Genomic DNA, 19482 nt, shown 5'->3' with positions numbered 1-19482 from the left:
ACGGTAGGGAGAGGTACTCAGTTCATCATATCTATTCTGTTCTTACTCAGTTCATAGTACTCAGTTCATATCGTGCAGATCATATGTAACAGTCAGATGTATCAAATGGAAGAAGTGGTCTTAGTGTGATGGTAAGAGCTACGAGTTGTGTTTTCAAGAGGTTCGGTAATAATCGAGGAGGTCTACAAGTGGTGCTTGTATCCGAGCAGAGACGGGTACTATGCTGATAAAGAAACATCATCTTCTTGTGAGGATGGACTTCACAAGATGTTTCAATAATATTTTCCAATTATTTAAAATATATTGAGTGGACGTAATTACATTGGAGCTCCCTACACGCGTACATGGTATGTAGGCCAACTCCTTGTTATATGAGAAGATAACAACAGACGGCTCCCGACTTCAGCTCACAGGTTTTCCCAAGAATTTTCAAGTTCAACAGCGGTGTATGCAGACAACAGGTAATTAAAGCATCAGACATGTTATGCATTCATAACATGAAGAAGAGTATAATCAGCGGCGATATCACATCTCACTTCAAGTTCATGCCAATAGCTTTTATCGTTTAGATTAAATTTTCCTTTTCTTTGTACCGCAAATCTCACGATATATTTCTTTTGTTAAATTAAAAGACGTAAATGATTGTTCATTGTGACGTAAATTTAGTCATAAACTCAGTTTTATTTTTAATTATAATAAGTGATTCCAGTTCCATGTACAATCCTCAATTGTGGAAATGCAACAGTAATTTAATATTGTCCTGATCCATATCCCTGTATATTGCCAGATATGTGAGTTTATCACCTCACGCCTTGAGATAATTGATATAAGAGGTATGCTCTACCGAATTTTGTTGTTTTTCTTAAAAAAGCAACTGGCGCTCAAACAAATGTTATTTATATTATGTGGAAGATATGAAGGTATAAGAGTAGTGGTCGGAGTAGCCACAACGTGTCGCCAGCAACGTGGGACTCGAAAGGTTCAGAAAATGTGTTTTTGAATGGCAATATACATGGATCAGTTCGTTTAATGAGTACGCACATGTTAAATTCACCGAGTAATGTTAGGAAGGTCATTTTGTTGAAGTTTGTATTTAAGGGGTAATGCCAGAGGAATTGCAAGGGGAAATAGCTTTGAGATCGCGAAAAATTAGTAGGAAACCGAAGATGGACAAGGATAGCAATATGCAGTCAGGTGATGAGGCTGAGGTTATTGTGTCCAAGGAAATCCAAGGTGGTAACATAAATAGGAAGTTGGTGACTAAGGTGGGACCTGCTGAAAGTCAGAAAATAGTAGAAACTGAGGAAAACGCTGCCACGCAAGATCAAAGTAAAGGGGTGATTGACCTGGGTTTATTTAATTTGCTGATGTCCAAAATGACTGAGCAGAATAATATTATGAGTGAGAAAATTGAAACGGTTTTTAGTGAGAAAATTGAATCTCAGAATAATATTATGAGTGAGAAAATTGAATCTCAGAATAATATTATGAGTGAGAAAATTGAATCTCAGAATAATATTATTAGTAAAAAAATTGAAGCTCAGAGTAATGCCATAAATAGTATTAATAAGAAGATTGATGATGTTAGTAGTAAGATAGATCATAAGGTGTTAGAAATAAGTAAGCAAATTAATAATTTAGAAAGTAAAGTAAATAAGGAGTGTAGTGATATCAGAGCTGAGATGGAATTGGGTCGGAGCAATCTCCATGCGGAAATAGAACAAATTAGTGAGACATGCATCAAACAGATTGATGAATTAGGCGCCAAGATCGAGTCCAATAAAGGAGAAATCAATGAGTTAGTAGAAGAAAGGTTTGAAAAGATAACCAATACAGTGGGGCAAGAAACTAGGAAATGTATTAGTAGGGTAGAACTTGTGGAAAGAAAATTTGGAGAAGTAGGTGATCTAGGGAGTGAGCAGAAATCATTATCACAGAAGGTGAGAGAATCGGAAAAAAAGTTGGAGGAATTAAGAAAAATTCAAGAAAAGACTGAGGAAACAGTGGAAGAAAAATTTCTGAGTTGCCAGAGAGTACTCCAGCAAGAAGTGCGTGATAGTAAGAATGTACGTGAGATAATTGTAAATAATGGTTTAATCACTAGAGATCATGACTTACCTAAGTTTTCTGGGAAAGAATTTAACCCGATGGAATTTATGAGAGTAGTAGAGAAGAAATTTGCTGTTCAATTAAGAGACAATATTATTAGCTGGGAAACTGTATTGGAGATCTTATCTAATGCTTTTGTAGGAGAGACTAAGTCTTGGTTTCAAGTATATAAAAGCTCGATGTCTAGTCTAACTGAATTTAAGGAGAAATTCATGGCTAAATTTTGGAGTGAAGGTGTTCAGAGTAGAGAGAGAGAGAGAGTAATGTTTGGCAGGTATAATTCTAACGAGGGTGTTAGAATGACTGAATACTTTTTGGCTCATGTTTTGGTGTGGAGAAATTTAGAATGTATTGGACCTGAGGCTGATATAGTTAGACTTATGGCTAAGCACTATCCCGATAGAATAAGAGAAGCTGTTTGTATGCAAAGAGTGGAGACTATTAAGGAAATGGAGATTTTGTTGGAAAGTTTTGATGCTTTAAGTAGTAGCTTGAATAATAGTAGGACACCTAATAGGAATGTAGAAGGAAGGGGTAACCAATCTAATAATCAGGACAGGACTATGAATAATCGTAACTACAGAAGAGAATATCAGGAGAGACCTAATAATAATTTCCACAGGGAGAGAAATTATCAAAATAGTTCGGAAAATTTCAGGGCTGGGAGGCGTGATTATGGTAATCAACCAGAAGCTGGGAGGCGGGAGAATACAGGCCATAATAATAATAATAATAATAATAATAATAATAATAATAATAGTAATAATGACGCTAGAGGAAATAGGCAACAGGGGAGGCCGACTGAGGTGTGTAACCAACAAGTCGTAACCGAACCAAGTACTTTAAACGCGCAACGGACTGTATAAACAGGTCACTGAGACAGTCCGTAAATGGTGAGTTCACGTATAAGGTAGATAAGTATGTTAATGTCGACCAGCCTATAGTTGTAAGTGAACATGATTGTGACCTAAGTAGCAATAATTCAAATGTTTTAAGTGACGACTTAATCGTAGACAATAAATTTTATAAGTGTAATTTAAATTTAGATATAAGGCAAGATTTGTTAAGTGATCTTATATTATGTAATGAGGATAATTTAAGTAGTGTTACTGTTACACCGACGATTGAACTGCTGATATGGGGCAGAAAAGTTAAGATTTTGTTGGACTCTGGTAGTGAGAAGTCATGTGTAAATTCCAAGCTGTATGAGGAAGTTTTGAGAGAGAAGTATGAGGTAGCGGAAATTCCAGTGAGGAATACGTTCATCGTAACAGCTGTTGGAAACAAGTCTCAAAGAGTGAATAAACAAATAGCTGTCCCCATTAGCATAAGTGGAGAATGTATTTTCCAACCATGCTTAGTTGTGCCTAATTTAGTTTATGCCGTTATTTTAGGTACCGACTGGTTAACGTGTCACAAGGCTAAATTAAATTTTGATCTGTGTAATGTCAATCTTATTTGGGGAAAGAGTAGCAGGGAAGTCAGTTTACCATATGATGTTTTGTCAGAAATTAGTGCGAATAAAGTGTGTTCTAGTACGGAAGGATCTTGTGAAATTCCTAATATGAGGAAAAATATTGATGTCTGCCATGTGTCCATACAGAGAGATTCTAGAGATGAATTGTATGAGACAGTGGAGAAATGTAATTTAGCGGAAAGTCAGAAGGACGAATTGTGTGAATTATTGATATCACATAGTGATGTTTTTAGCGATCGGCCTGGTAGAACACATCTTTACGAACACAAATTTAATGTTATTGATAACTCAACTTTTGTAGGACCGAAATATCCCATTCCGTTAAAATACGCTAGCGCTGTTGAAGAGCAGATTGACATTATGCTAGATTATAATATAATTGAACCATCATGTAGTCCTAATTTAAATCCACTTGTTATTATACCTAAGAAGGATAACACGGTAAGATTGTGCATGATAACTTTTGTAAGATTATATTGGATGAATTTGAGCTTGGTGACAAGGTTTTACTCAGAGTGCCACTCCCATCATCAGCAGAAGCTGGTCAATTTTCTAAGTTTTTCTTGTTATATCAGGGATACTTCACCGTAGTGAAACGGATTGGGAAATGTGCTTATTCATTAGAAGACAAGGAAGGAAATATTGTAGGCACATACAATATAAGAAATCTTAAGAAATATATCATGTGAGTTTGTTGATTAATTTTCATTATTATGTTAATTCACCATGTTTTATGAAGCTGGCATTGCGAACAGGACTTCAGTGAAATTAGCGTGTGTTGTAATAATAAGTGAGGCACGGCAGTGCAATAAACTCCAGTGCTTGGAGACAGTGTATATAATGGAATGTCTTCGAGAACTACTTTTGAACACTCAATGAACGTTTGAAACGACAGAAGTGAGAAAGAAATGTAATCTGTATGTAAATAATACTGTATAATCAAAGTGAAAATGATAATTGATAAATGTTTTATATGTGTAACAACGAACATCCAGATGGATGATACTATGTACCAAATTTGTAAAGGGCATTTTTATACATGTATCTATGGTGTACTCGATTTCAGGTGATTGTGTAGATATTTCATGAATCAATCGATTCATTTAATCGATTATTTCATGAGGGAGGCGTTCTGTAACCGTACAACAGGGTTACAGACTCCATTCTGTATTTATTATTATTATTATTATTATTATCCCGATTCATTAGATTTTATATATTCTGTTTCTCATCATTTAGACTGTTATAATTAGGTATCACGTATATTATTGTATTTCATCATAGGTTAAGTGAATATGTTTGTAATTATTCTGGATTGTAGTAAGTGAGATTTGTTGGTTTCATATTGTCATGCTGTGGCTTGTAATTTTGGCTAGATGAGCTGGCATAGTATTTTGCAATCGAGGCTATGTTTAACTGGGAATGTTGTGTACAAGGAGATTTCCCGGTGACGCATTCGGTACAGTCATTCTCGGACCGCTTGGGTACGCTTAGACGACGCTTGACTGATGACATCAGTGCGTGGACACGTGATTGCGACCAAGTGTCAGTATTCGCCAGCTACTGTATGTGGAAGTGGAAGGGATGAACAGTGAGTGGGGAGATGAGTCGTCATCGCGAGGTGATATAAGGTGATGCTACGGTAGGGAGAGGTACTCAGTTCATCATATCTATTCTGTTCTTACTCAGTTCATAGTACTCAGTTCATATCGTGCAGATCATATGTAACAGTCAGATGTATCAAATGGAAGAAGTGGTCTTAGTGTGATGGTAAGAGCTACGAGTTGTGTTTTCAAGAGGTTCGGTAATAATCGAGGAGGTCTACAAGTGGTGCTTGTATCCGAGCAGAGACGGGTACTATGCTGATAAAGAAACATCATCTTCTTGTGAGGATGGACTTCACAAGATGTTTCAATAATATTTTCCAATTATTTAAAATATATTGAGTGGACGTAATTACATTGGAGCTCCCTACACGCGTACATGGTATGTAGGCCAACTCCTTGTTATATGAGAAGATAACAACAGACGGCTCCCGACTTCAGCTCACAGGTTTTCCCAAGAATTTTCAAGTTCAACAGCGGTGTATGCAGACAACAGGTAATTAAAGCATCAGACATGTTATGCATTCATAACATGAAGAAGAGTATAATCAGCGGCGATATCACATCTCACTTCAAGTTCATGCCAATAGCTTTTATCGTTTAGATTAAATTTTCCTTTTCTTTGTACCGCAAATCTCACGATATATTTCTTTTGTTAAATTAAAAGACGTAAATGATTGTTCATTGTGACGTAAATTTAGTCATAAACTCAGTTTTATTTTTAATTATAATAAGTGATTCCAGTTCCATGTACAATCCTCAATTGTGGAAATGCAACAGTAATTTAATATTGTCCTGATCCATATCCCTGTATATTGCCAGATATGTGAGTTTATCACCTCACGCCTTGAGATAATTGATATAAGAGGTATGCTCTACCGAATTTTGTTGTTTTTCTTAAAAAAGCAACTGGCGCTCAAACAAATGTTATTTATATTATGTGGAAGATATGAAGGTATAAGAGTAGTGGTCGGAGTAGCCACACTCTTACTCAGAGACTGATTGTATGTGTTTGTCCCACGACACCCTTCTTCATACTCTCGCAACACACCACCAACCACCACACAAACGCACAATAGTGTGACACAGTTCAAACATCAGGGTGTGGGAAAAGCGGCAGATGATGATGATGAAGAGAAGAAGAAAATTATTATTATTGTACCGGGCGGTACACCTCCACGCCGCTAGTTCAAATATTGCGCCAGTTGAAACTCCTTTACAGGAGAAAGCCTGAACTATAAAAACTGTATTAACTCAACAGTTTCTCCGAAGATGGCTCTGTGTGAATTTTGATGTGTTTTTGTTTGTAACTGATCAAGAACTGAGGACGTTCTCTACCAGATGTCTCTACTAAAAACTATGATTACGCACTCTGGTACGAAGGAATGAACTTTCTTGAAGAAATTTTGTATTCTTAAGTTTTGTCTTTACTACATTTTGTTCTTTTATTTTTTGGGTTGGCAATATTAATCTTTCTGTCCGCCAGTTTTGAACTCAGCCAATCCCGAATTTATTTAATTAATTTTTGACCAATAGTGTATGTCTTCTTCGATATGGATATATAGCTCTAAGCTATCCAATAAAGTTGAGGGGGTGTGTCTATTCATTCTTGAAAGGTCTCGAATTTTCCACGAGGGTATTAAAACTGCTGATTTTCTTGTCTCGGTGCCACTTCAGTAACATCTAACTTAGTGTGTGGATATGTAGCAGGGGGCGGGAAGCGCCTCTTTCTTCAAGCAGCAACTCTTCAACAAGGTAATGGCCTGTTAACATCTTTATTTCTCGCTAGCTCAGCAGTTTAAACTCTCGGGGAGGGTTCGAAACCTTTTAATATGTAACCTACCACTTTAACATGTAAATTCCTCTTCTGTCAATGTAAAAACTACAAATATCTTTTACTGTAAAGCGGGGATAGAGAGTGCTGTACCCTCTCGAGCTCCCCTTCATTTTTGAAATTGAGGTGACTACGTTTTCATAACCGTTTCTTCTCTTCCTTAATGTATTAATGTTTTCTCATATGGGTCACCTCCCTAGTTTGGGACTAGCCCCTGTGTATCGGGCTAGAGCCACTTAGGTTTTAAAAATGTATTTGGAGTGCAAGTTCACGCCTCCAGTTCTCTCTGTACTTTGGGCCAGTAACTTAACCTGTTGTTTTATTTTCATTGCGAAGGCCCTGTAGTTTGGGTATTAAATACCCCTGTTTCCTTGTGTGCCTTGAGGGCAGATAGAAGTAAAATTATTTGTGGCCTTTGACAGGCTTGAAACTTTGAGAGCGGGTCTGCTCTTTCCTAAATTTGATTTCTGTGTGCCTCTAGGAGGCCTAACATTGTAATTTGGAGCATGTGCTCCTTGGCATGATGGGGTTTTCTGCCCCTTTGTTCAATTTTGTACCTTGGTAAAGTTGGGCTAATAGCTCAAGGATTGTGATTGTGGGGCTCGAAGCCCAGACCTTGTAATAATCCTCTAACACTTGTAAATTTTCTGTATTTGATTTTTGGCTTCTTGTTGACTCGTTAAGTTTTCAAATTCTATGTTACCATTGTTAAATTTTGAAAATATAACCTTGTTGAAATTTTAATTCATCTTTCGAACTTCTGTAGTTGAGACTTATTCCAGCCCGCACCTTCTTTCACCTCTAACTACCACGGATATTTCCATAACGATTATTATTATTATTATTATTATTATTATTATTATTATTATTATTATTATTATTATTATTATCCACCCATAAAAAGTCTGATTTCATCTGCTGGGTTTAAACCCATAATCTTGGAATCTGGAAGCCAGCATTCTACCACTAATCCACAGAAGGAGCTAGGATTAGAAGTGTTTGTGTGAAATGAGTAGCGGCGATTAGGAAGGGCGAGGGGGGGTAGTCGCCCCCCACTTTTTGGAGAGGGCCAATGACCTTAGATGTTAGGCCCCTTTAAACAACAAGCATCATCATCAACTTTTTGGAGGAAATATTATATTTTATTCCATTTTGGCCGGCTGAAACTAGGAATTATAGGAGTTATTAAAAAAAACATTTGTCAAGCCCTTTTGTCTTACCAGATAATTCTTTTCTTTAATCATTACCAAAATTATTAACGGAAATATGCACAAAATGTCCTTCGTCCTGGCTGACCGATTTGTTTAGCGCCAGAGCAAATAATGGAAACTTTGCCTGTGCTACGAGGAAGGGTACCAGGGCTATATTTTTTTGGTAAGGTTATAGACATTGAGGTACAATTCACCACCTTGCTATGTGCATTTACCAGTCTGGCAGTCTCTTTAGTGTCTCTTAGATTTTAGTGTATAGTCAAATGCTAAATGGTTTTAATTGTATAATTCTATATTGTATATTTCTTTTTAAATGTAATAAATGAGTAATATTGTTCCTTTGGTGAAAGTTTTATTCTATAGTATTGAATCAAAAACTTTTAAAAAAACTAGTATTACCGCATTTAAGTTGGTAAACTCTCAATCTTTACCTCTCTGTTGAAATTCGCTGAGAGAGAATAAAAACTTACCATTTTGTGGCCTTTTATTAGTTTTGATGTATATACCCCCCTCGCCCCCCCCCCCCCCATCCTCCGCTATATCCCACAAACCCAGGTACTGTTTGTTGTCTGTATATTTTTTCGCCCCCACACTTTTAATTCCCAATCGCCGCTACTGTGTGAAATCAATGTGTTTACCACTGACTCTACTATATATGACTCGTTGGCTGAACGGTCAGCGTACTGGCCTTCGGTTCAGAGGGTCCCGGGTTCGATTCCCGGCCGGGTCGGGGATTTTAACCTTAATTGGTTAATTCCAGTGGCATGGAGGCTGGGTGTATGTGTTGTCTTCATCATCATTTCATCCTCATCACAACGCGCAGGTCGCCTACGGGAGTCAAATAGAAAGACCTGCACCTGGCAAGCCGAACCCGTCCTGGGATATCCCGGCACTAAAAGCCATACGACATTTCATTTTTACTATATAATGTAGATCAAAACAGTTTAAGTTCAGTGAAGATCTTAAAGAGGGTGAAATATGGTAGTCTACACTATATATGTATGAAAAGTAACTTGAGTGCCAGAAGATTACAGTACTTGCAAGTGGCTTTTAAGGCATTTCATAACCTAAAATATGTCCTATTTACTACAATTAATTATAATTTTTACTTATTTACTCTGAAGGAAAATAGGCCTATAGAGCAGTCTTATGAAGGGATATTTTTCTTAGGTTGGTTAAAGATATGTGCCAAATTTTCTGTCCGAGGCCACTATGTGGTATGATGTCCAGAAATATGAATGAATCCTTTTGAGTATGCCGATTTAATTTGTCAAGTGATAATATTCTACCCAGATGTAGCTGAGGCTGTCAAGATCATCTTGACTCTCCCAGCAACAACATGTACTATTGAACATACAATCACTCAAAAGGGAAAAGAAAATGCATAGTAGGTCTATTGAATAAGTTCCTCGGAGGTACACCTTTCTCAGAAACAATTGAACATATACCTAGGTAGATATAATGTTTGTTGAGGGCATCCAATGCCTTTGCTGGCAGGACCTAGTGTTTACAGTGGATTATGTCTTCTGGTATAGGCTAGAGAAATGTTCTTACTTTCATTGATCTGTTTCTGTCTTATCCTTGGCTTTGACAGTATGATAGTGACTGAAGTATGAGCGATGCTAGTAATGCCGTTCTTTCTGCAGCCAGTCCCTGCTATGAATGATGTGAAAATGTTCCTCATAGGGTCAGTTGATGCATGCATTTCAGTGGGGTTGGCAGACTGAAATGTAATAGGAACTTCTGGCTCGATGAGGAAAGCAACAGAAAACGACCTTACTCCTCATTTCCCTAGAATGCCTCTTCATTGATGCCTAGGCCATCTATGACAGCTGATGGCAGAGCTGTTGAGGATCTAATCAGCCTTAGGGCTGAAGACTGAACATACGTACAAGGGCATCCACAGGGTTTGTGTCTACATGGGAGGTGAATTATACCTTGATTATAACTAAAATTAAGCCTTAAATATGAGGAACATACTGTACAATATCATGTGTTCATTCTTCTTTCTTGAGCAACTCTACATTATGGCACATCAGACTTGGAATCGGTCAGCAATGGTTTACAGGAGGGTTAGTGGACTATGCAAGCTCAGTTCACAGGAAGAGTGGGCGAGGGAAACCAAATTCATTTACACTGAGACAAACAAATTCAGACAACAACCAAGACGGCTGAAGTGTCTGTCTAAGCATTAATTTGTTTTTAAATGGACAGGATTTTCCAAAGTTTTGCTCCATATTCATCAACTTTTATGCAATGAATTTCTGTTCTATTGAATAAATTACAGTCATTATTACACAACCAGGTTTCCTTATGGATCTCCTCACTTATCCACATTTTTGAAGGAAGTGTAGGTGATAAGTAGGGCCCGGATTCATATGCACTAAAAACTCCGAAAATATGCATACGCATATGCAATAAAATGTTATAAATATGCACTAAAAATAAAACAAAATACACTTACCAGATGCATTATTTAATTTTAACTCTGTGTTAAATTGATAAACATGTTTATTTCCTTGCAAAATGATGCATGTCAGTAGATCTCAACAGTTTTTCAGGAGTCAATAACTTTCTGTTGTCAGCCAGAATTAATGTATACGTTGAAAATGATTGTTTTAGTGTACATCGACGGACGTATGTGGGTAATACTTGAACACTGGCACTGACTGCTCGAAACATTTTTCTGGCAAAATCTTTAGCCATTTTTACAGTTTTATCAGGTGAAACACTGTAGTAGATGAAGAACAAGATAAGAGATGAACGCACTTGCTTAAGCAAACCTCGGGAGGCTACTGTAAGGAGAAGGAAAGAGGAATATCAGAAAGAAGGAAATAGCTATTGTGAAAAGCATCATTATCCATCTATCTGCTTATATTGCAACACTGAAAGCTTTTCCCTGATCATGTTGCCAAGGGATGTACAACATACAGAGTTCATTAAATTTTTAATTTCATTTAGAAATCTTAGATAATCGATCACACATAAGAAAAAAATTTTGTTTGTATATGCACTAACACTCAAAATATGCACTAACGTTCAAAATATGCATTTGCATATGCGCATATTCATTTTTTTAAAGTCTGGGCCCTAGTGACAAGAACAGTAGTGGTAGGCCAAGGCATGAATATGACAAACAGTTTAAAGTAGATGTAGTAGTTATGTAGAAATTAAAAGGGTATTACAGGATAGCATGGAGAACGGCATCAAGCCAGTCTATGGACTGATGACCCAAACTACATCATCTCACTGGCCACCGGCAATGAGTGACAGTGGGAAATATGAGCTCTGAATGATGGAATAAGGTACATGGTGTCGCATAGGGTTCAGTTTTGGGTTCACTACTATTTTTGATCAGTATCAATAAGCCAGGTGATGCAAGTGGAATTGTGCAATCTCTTTTAATTCCCTTGCAGCACCTCCAAAAATTGTTCTAATGAGTTTGTCTGAAATGTATTGATTTAGCCCCTTTGAATGTCCTTGTTTCTACATTGAACATTGTATTACTTCGTATCACTTAACCCCACTCCTAATATTACCTTGTTACTATGTATAAATTATGGCTCCTTCCTTATTTTCAGGGCTCGTCCACAGACACAATATATCGTACAGAGAACGATTCACCTTCAGACTGGTGGAAAGATAACGAGAGAGGATGGCGTATCTTTAGATGGTCCTTAGTCATATTGGCAGTACTCCTGGTCCTAGGACTGGTAATATACTTCCTAATGATAGGTAAGTCTTACAGTCGAATCTATGTTCAAAATTAATAGTATAATTTTATTTGACCTGAGACATTATTAATGTAAATATCCTAGGGCAGTGGTTCACAAACTTTCTGGACTCTTGCTTACCAACATACATAACCACATGATTAATTTTTAGTAAATATATTCTAGTTATTTATTTCAGTCTAAAAGTTACAATACCTGTTAAATGTCTCCAACCAACTGCAACAAAAACTGAGGTATCCTGTTCCATTTGAGCAACAGAATGGCTGACAGTGTGATACACATATCATTTGAAGGTTCATTATTCAGAATTAGCTATACACCATACCCTGTCTTTTTTTTTTTTTTAATGCTGTGAATACAGCTCAAAATTAAAAGCCACCATAACATACTGAGGAAGTTTTGTGATACAAATTGATTTTTCAGTGGATTTTCAACAAGGATATAAGTCTAGTTTAATATCTCTGCTCCATCAAAATCTCTTGGGTCTTGGGTCTTGGGTCTTTTCACTGATCATCAAATAAATTGGCAAAAGAATTTCATTCTGTTTAATCTCGGCTGAGGTTGGTGCCAGTTAAGGGTGTTAAAATGCAATAACATCATGTTTGTGGTTTCTAGCACAAACAAGAATTCCTGGAGGACTAAATTTCAAAATCCCTGCCATTTAAAGTTATTATTTAAGGGTGTTTAAATGCAACTCTTTGTCGTTGGCTTCCGATACATGAAAAATAAAACTCTTGCAAGATAAAATTCTGACAGACTTGCATCTCTTGAAATCTGCAGAAATTAAAAGGATTTAGACATATAACATCAGTACATAGGTTGACTTTTTAGTAGTGGCAATTATTTATTTTCAAGATACATAAAGGTTCTAGGTTTTATAGGTCTTTGATATAGCCACCTGTATTGCATATAATGTGTTCCCAGTGACGTGAAAGCCTTTGGATACCGTCGGCACTGCCTAATTTCTGGATAATGCAAAGCAAGTAATCAATTGCCTGTAGAATGTCTTCAACTGTTCAGAAGAACATTCTATGCAGTGGTTCCTTTATCTTGGAATTAGCTCGAAGTCATAGGGACTTAACTCTTCACTTTTAGGTGTTCAAACTTAGGTGTAAATTACAGCTTTGAGCCTCATTCATTATTGTAAAGTAAACTAGAGAAGGGTGAACTCTACTCCTTCTGTAATTAATATATAACAAACTTCTTTGGAGTCCCTGCTTGGTACATTTCTAAGCAACTCACTCTTTGGGTAAAAATGTAAATATAGCATGATCTTAATTTTGTAATTTCAATTATTATTAATCATGTTCTCTTTTCCTCTGACTTTCCCCTTTTATCTATTTTTCTTTTTTCTATGATCTTCACCTAAAGAATAGGCCTGGTGCCTTAAAAATAAAAATCCATAACTTAGATTTTAAATTTTTCTGCTGTTGTTTTCCACTGCACAAAAACTCTTGTTTATATTTATTATCAATGGAATTTGGGATATAAACCTTCTTATCCTTCGCTACTGTCATATGGTAGTGCTGTTGCATCACTTGGCACCATGAGTTAAATTGAACCAGCAAACTGCAAACTAATGTCACAAGGTACCTAACACGCCACATATGTCAGTATGTTTTATCGAATTCTAGTACCTTCTCAAAGATACATAGAAAATAATATTTACTAACTTATATCAGTATTGCTCGGAGTCATAATTTCTTCATAGATCCACGCTTTTAAAAAGAACTCTCGCTAACTTTTCACAACAAACATACATCTCCTTTGCATTCCTTCTTGTTGAATTTAACATACATAAATGTACAAATTTACAATATACAGATATCTAATGCAACTATACTGTATAAATCTGTACAAATGAACAGTATATATAATTCATTTAAGTATTTCAAACTGCAATACAAGTTCAAGGATGCAATGACTTGTATTAATTCAATGCTTGTCTGTAAACAATATTTTCTGTCTTCCTCCTGCAAGTAGAAGTGCTTCAGTGAGCCAACCCTGGAACATGCTACATTAAGCTGTCCATGAGAAAAACACAGGGGATTCCAGGGTAACACCATGACACTTCATTGAGTATTCCTGGGCCTTGTTATTTGTGATGGCAAAAGAAAGCAAGTCGAACAGGAAATCGTAATCCCAGAGGGACAATGAATCAAAGATCACAGAAAGAAGAAGTGAAGGGAACTGCCTACCTGCCTTACATTCAGAACACCACAAACAGAATTGCCAAGGTCCTTCGCAAGCATAACATCAAAACTGTGTTTGGTACCGTCACTAAAATTGCTCATAGTTTAGGTAAAGGCAAGGACAAATTGTCCCCACTATTACACCCTGGAGTGTACAAAATTCCCCGTATTTGTGGCAAGGTATACATTGGCCAAACATGCCAGTCCATTGGGACTCGCATCAGGGAACACCAAAGAAATATCCGTCTCAACCAGTCAGAAAAGTCAGCAATAGCTGAGCACGCTCTATTATTGGGTCATGTTGTCGTGTTCCACGTTGTTTGAGCTCTTACTCACACTAAACACTACAGGTCTAGAATTATACAGGAAGCTGTGGAAATACGTAAAACTCCTAACAATTTCAACAGGGATACTGGCTATCAGTTAAGTAATACGTGGTTGCCAGCCATTAAGGATTTACATAGGTAGTTCTCTTCCCTGTCCTTTCTATATTGTTAGTTTGTTTCGGTGTTTTCCAAATTCGTACGTTCATCATCACCCAGTTGGTTCATTCCAAGCTATGTGTTATGTGTGATGTCATATCGGAGCTCAATGTTGTCCTAGCTCCCACCTGGAACGCTGTCCCAGCATACTGTGCACCATCTGATGACGAATGAGCATACCACTATAATTCTCCAACGGTAAAATATTCTTAAATTCAAACCCTCATTATTGTAGAAGACTTCCTTGGGAACAGTCGAGATTTTTCTTTTGAAGATGCGGGGCAAAGTTCTCTGCGAAATGTAAAGAGTTTCACCTTGTTTTCTAGACATGCCATACACCCAAAAGCCCTATCATGTCTACAAGTACGGGCCGTGAAAGCATTGATGTTAACAAATCAGTTATTAATGGAGAGGCATGCCTGAAACCTATCTTCTAATATTTTAAAGTTCTCAACCCTCCCACAGTAGGTGGTAAGGAAAATGTTCTAGAAACTTTTAGGAAGTTCTATAAATTTCCACCCAAAATCTTCAAGAATTTTGTTCTTTAATTATGTTTTAAGGTCATCACTTCCTACCCCTCCAGCAGTAGCAGGTAGGGATATACAACATGCACAGTATTTTTGCTCAGTTAGCAACTAATAATAGTCCCAAGTTTTGTTGAAATCGGTCCTTTGGTTTAAGAGGACATGTGGGACAAACATACCCACATACATACAATGACTTTTATTCATATTAAGACTAGTTCATGTACCAGTGCTTTGCTATGGAATTCTAAGTAAAATACTATACACGTTGTGCGTAAGATTTAAATAGCTTGCATTGCTCTTAGGATTACCCAAGAAACACCATGAGAAGATCACCATACATTGTTTCTCATGTGAAGTCCAAGTTGAGAGTTCTCATTACAATGGCAGGCCCCCTTGCTTACATCCTGTCTCACTAGACTTAATAAGTTCTCATTATAATGAGAGTGTCTCATTGAGTTGCATAGTTGCCATTGTTCCGTAATAATAAATTTGGAGCTTAATCTATAAGGAAAGTAATTTATTGTACAGGAATATTTCCTAACACCATTGTTGACAAAAGCACTTCCACTGGAACATAAAAACACACGCCTTGCGCACTTCACGACTGTCATCTGTTTTGAAACAAAACTTAAGGGAGGGCTGTCATAATACCAACCACTATAAACACATAACAGGATAGAAATCAAAATTCTCTTAACATCCTCCCGACCTTGCAATTTTGTTTACACTAATCCACAGATAAAATTGCAACACAATGAAAATAGACAGCAGCATTCTACAATAAAACATTACAATCTTTCATTTGACACTGATTTTCATACAATGCTTGTCTCTTCTGGAGTATTTATAAGTCCAAACGTTTTGGTGTTTTCACTATTCTACCACTTCTTGTAGACTTCACTTGTGGATTTGCCACTGCATACGATGATCCGTGCGAAGCCTTCTCTGCACTACTGCAGATTCATCTGATGAGGCGACTTCTAAGGGATAAAGCCTTTGAACTGGCCGCACCCTCTCGCCCGCAGCCATTCTCAGTTTGACAACCCTGACGGTGCCATCCTTACCAGGGTACACCTCCTGGACGACACCTAGTGGCCAATCGACTCGTTTGATGTCATCAGCTCCAATCAACACAACGTCTCCAACGTTCACTTTGTTGGATGTCCTACCTCCCTGTTGAATAAGAAGAGCCAGGTATTCTTTGCGGAACCTCTGCCGAAGATCGTCCCGCAGTTTCTGTAGATAACGCCATCTTAATTCTATTCCTTTTCTGTCGATGGCATCCAAATCTGGCACATCAGTGCTGGGTATCTCATGAAGAAAATCAGCTGGTTTCAGTGGTTTCAGATCATGTAACTCATCGGATACATATGTCAATGGCCGTGAATTTATAATAGCTTCACAGTCACACAGTATCGTGCTTAACTCTTCACAAGTAACCGAAGCCTTGCCCAAATTACGACGAAGTAGCTCTTTCACCATTCCAATAAGCCTTTCCCACCACCCTCCCCACCATGCAGCAGTGGGAGGGTTGAATTTCCAAGTTATTCTTTCTACAACACAACTGGAAACTATTTCTTCCCAGTTTAACCCTTGCAAAGCGTGGTTAGCCCCTGTGAAGTTTGTGCCATTGTCGGAGTAGATAACCGACACACTGCCCCTGCGAGCAATGAATCTTCGTAGGGCTTGTAGGAATGCGTTTGTTGACAGAGACCTGACAAGCTCAATATGAATTGCTCGATAGACGGCGCAGGTGAATAACACGAGCTACGCCTTTTCTCCAGTCTTCAGATACAATGGTCCAGCAAGATCTACCCCAGTGACTTCAAATACTGCGGTGCAGTTAACTCGCTCCTTGGGAAGTGGGACAGATTGTGTCTCCATTGACTTGGACCGATACCTCTTACATCTGACACAGCTCATTATGATTCGCCTAACCAACTTTCTTCCTCCTATGATCCAGAAGTCTTCTCTAAGCATTGTTAATGAAGTTTGAAGTCCAACGTGCTTAGACAGGCAATGTTTTTCCATCACAATTCTCTCAATAACGATGTTATCTGAAGGCAGCACAATGGGGCACTTGAAGTTTTCTGTATAATCACCATAGGCTAACTTTGTTCGCAGCTTTAGAATTCCCTGACTATCTTCAAAAATCTGAGTTTTCTTTTTCATCTTTTGCTCTATGATCTCTCTGTTCTCTGTTTGAACACATCATATCAGACACTTTTCTGCCTCGACTACTTCTTCTACAGATAGTTCTCCATTCCTTTTGGCATCTCGGTTTCGTAGGTTGTAGACAAATCTCAGTGCCCAGCCAATCATGCATAACGTTCTATGGTAACTAGAAAAATAGCAGAGTCTGGATGCGCTTGAGAACGGTTGGCTGTTGAGAGAGCTCTTGCATTATTGTAGTGATAAAGTAGTGAAAACCTATTGAAATAGCTTAATTTTGTGTATATCTGATTCATTTAGTGCTGTTTATATAGTGATTGTTTAGTGCTTGTTGGTAGAAATTGGGAGTAGTAATAATTATTTAAATTTTGTAACAAGTAATTCAGTTGGTCTTCAGTAAATTACGTTTTCTAGGTTAAGTACGCTAGCTAGGTGCACCTTGTTTCGAATTTAGGTTTAGGTAATACTTTAGGTAACAATATTAACTTTAAAAATATTTGTAAATATCTGTAGGTTCGTTGGTTGTACTTACAAAGGCAGATTATCATAAGGAATAGTACCGTACCGTAACTTCTGCAGCAACTTCTCCGGTATTTCGTATAGATATCCGTTCAAACTATCGCGAAGGTAATAATTTACTACATTAAAAAACACGATACGCCTGTAAACTTCCATTTAAAAAGAAGTTAAAGTGATTACACGGTAATAGTTAACAGTCGTATTGTTATTGATTATTGTTGCTCCTCATATTCAAATATTGCATTGTTGGCTACAGTCGTGAACATAGGATGTAGTGTAGTCAAGTAAATATAAATAAAAATCAGCTGACCTTGTATTCCATTCATTTGTACTTCTGAGTAGGTAATTAGTATCCGTAATTTATATTTCGCTCCCTCGATCTTTCAGTATTTATGAGCGGTTAGCTAATAATAATAAAGTTCATATATCCCAGTAATTGCAGTTCAAGTCCCTGGAGTAGTAGTAGTAGTAGTTTTGATAGAAATATTTGAGAAATTATTGTAGACAACCTCGTATTTTTCAGTAGGCCTAATTAAGGACACTTTTTTTTTTTCTCCGTCCCGTGGAGTACCGGTAGGAAAAATAATAGTAATCCACCAGCTGTTATAATCACATAACCACATTTCAGTAGAATTGTAGTGAAGATAAGGTATAATATATTAGATAGTATCTTGTCAGTTATATTCATGTTTTTCTTCGTGTACGGCAATCCTTTTGATACTTAAGCATTTAACCAAACGCAGTGTAGTGTAGTGTAGATACATTGTAGTATAGATACAGTACATTTAGATAGTGCCGTATCTTGTCTGCTATATTCGTGTGTTATCTTTCATGTATATCTGTATGTTTAGTCCTCAGCCCGAAGGCTGGTTGGATCCTCAACAGTTCCGCCATCAGCTGTCATAGATGGCCTAGGCATCACTGAAGAGGCGTACTAGGGAAATGAGGAGTGAGGTAGTTTCCCGTTGCTTTCCTCACCGAGCCACAAGTTGCTATTACACATCAGTCTGCCAAGCCCACTGAAATGCATGCACCAACTGACCCTATGAGCAATATTTTCACACCATTCATAGCAGGGACTGGCTGCAGAAGGAATGGCATTACTAGCATTACTCATACCTCAGTCACTTTCATTTTGTCAAAGCTAAGGATAAAGCTGAGACAGGTCAATGAAAGTAACAAAATTGCTCTAGCCCATACCAGAAGACATAGTGCACTGTAAACACTAGGTCCTGCCAGCAAAACCGTAATACTAATAATAATTTGTCTAAGCATTTAGCTTCGTTGGTAATCTTTGAGTACAGTAGTTCTTGCAAATTTCATTTCTGTTGTGCTTAGTAGTGACATACGGTACGGTACCGGTATCGTAATTAGGATACGTCTGAAAGTAGTTTAAAAATTACTGTAGTGTACTGTACAGTAGTATACGAGTAATATCCTATTAGAATTTAGTGTGCTTATTTTATTATTAAAAAATATTTGTGTAGTACTGGTGTAGTAGAGGTATCCGTAGAAACTCTTACTAAAATATTGGTGAAATTAGGATAGGCTTAATTGCAGTTTGGAATTGTGTAGTTCTTGTGTATTACTTTCGATATTCAGTAATTAACAGCAGCTTTTA

General features: G+C 37.3%; 1 protein-coding gene across 2 annotated transcripts in view; it reads left to right on the top strand.

Annotated features, from left to right (window-relative positions):
* LOC136878774 (uncharacterized) overlaps positions 1–19482 on the top strand; it is a 284279-nt gene that overhangs the window by 201782 nt on the left and 63015 nt on the right. For both annotated transcript variants that reach the window (XM_067152241.2, XM_067152240.2), the window contains exon 2: positions 11817–11970. In XM_067152241.2, the coding sequence (XP_067008342.2) occupies positions 11817–11970 (154 nt within the window). The remainder of the gene's footprint in view (positions 1–11816; positions 11971–19482) is intronic.

Source organism: Anabrus simplex, chromosome 8 (assembly GCF_040414725.1).
Source record: "Anabrus simplex isolate iqAnaSimp1 chromosome 8, ASM4041472v1, whole genome shotgun sequence".
Taxonomy (NCBI): Eukaryota; Metazoa; Arthropoda; class Insecta; order Orthoptera; family Tettigoniidae; genus Anabrus; species Anabrus simplex.
This window is presented reverse-complemented; position numbering and strand designations above follow the sequence as displayed.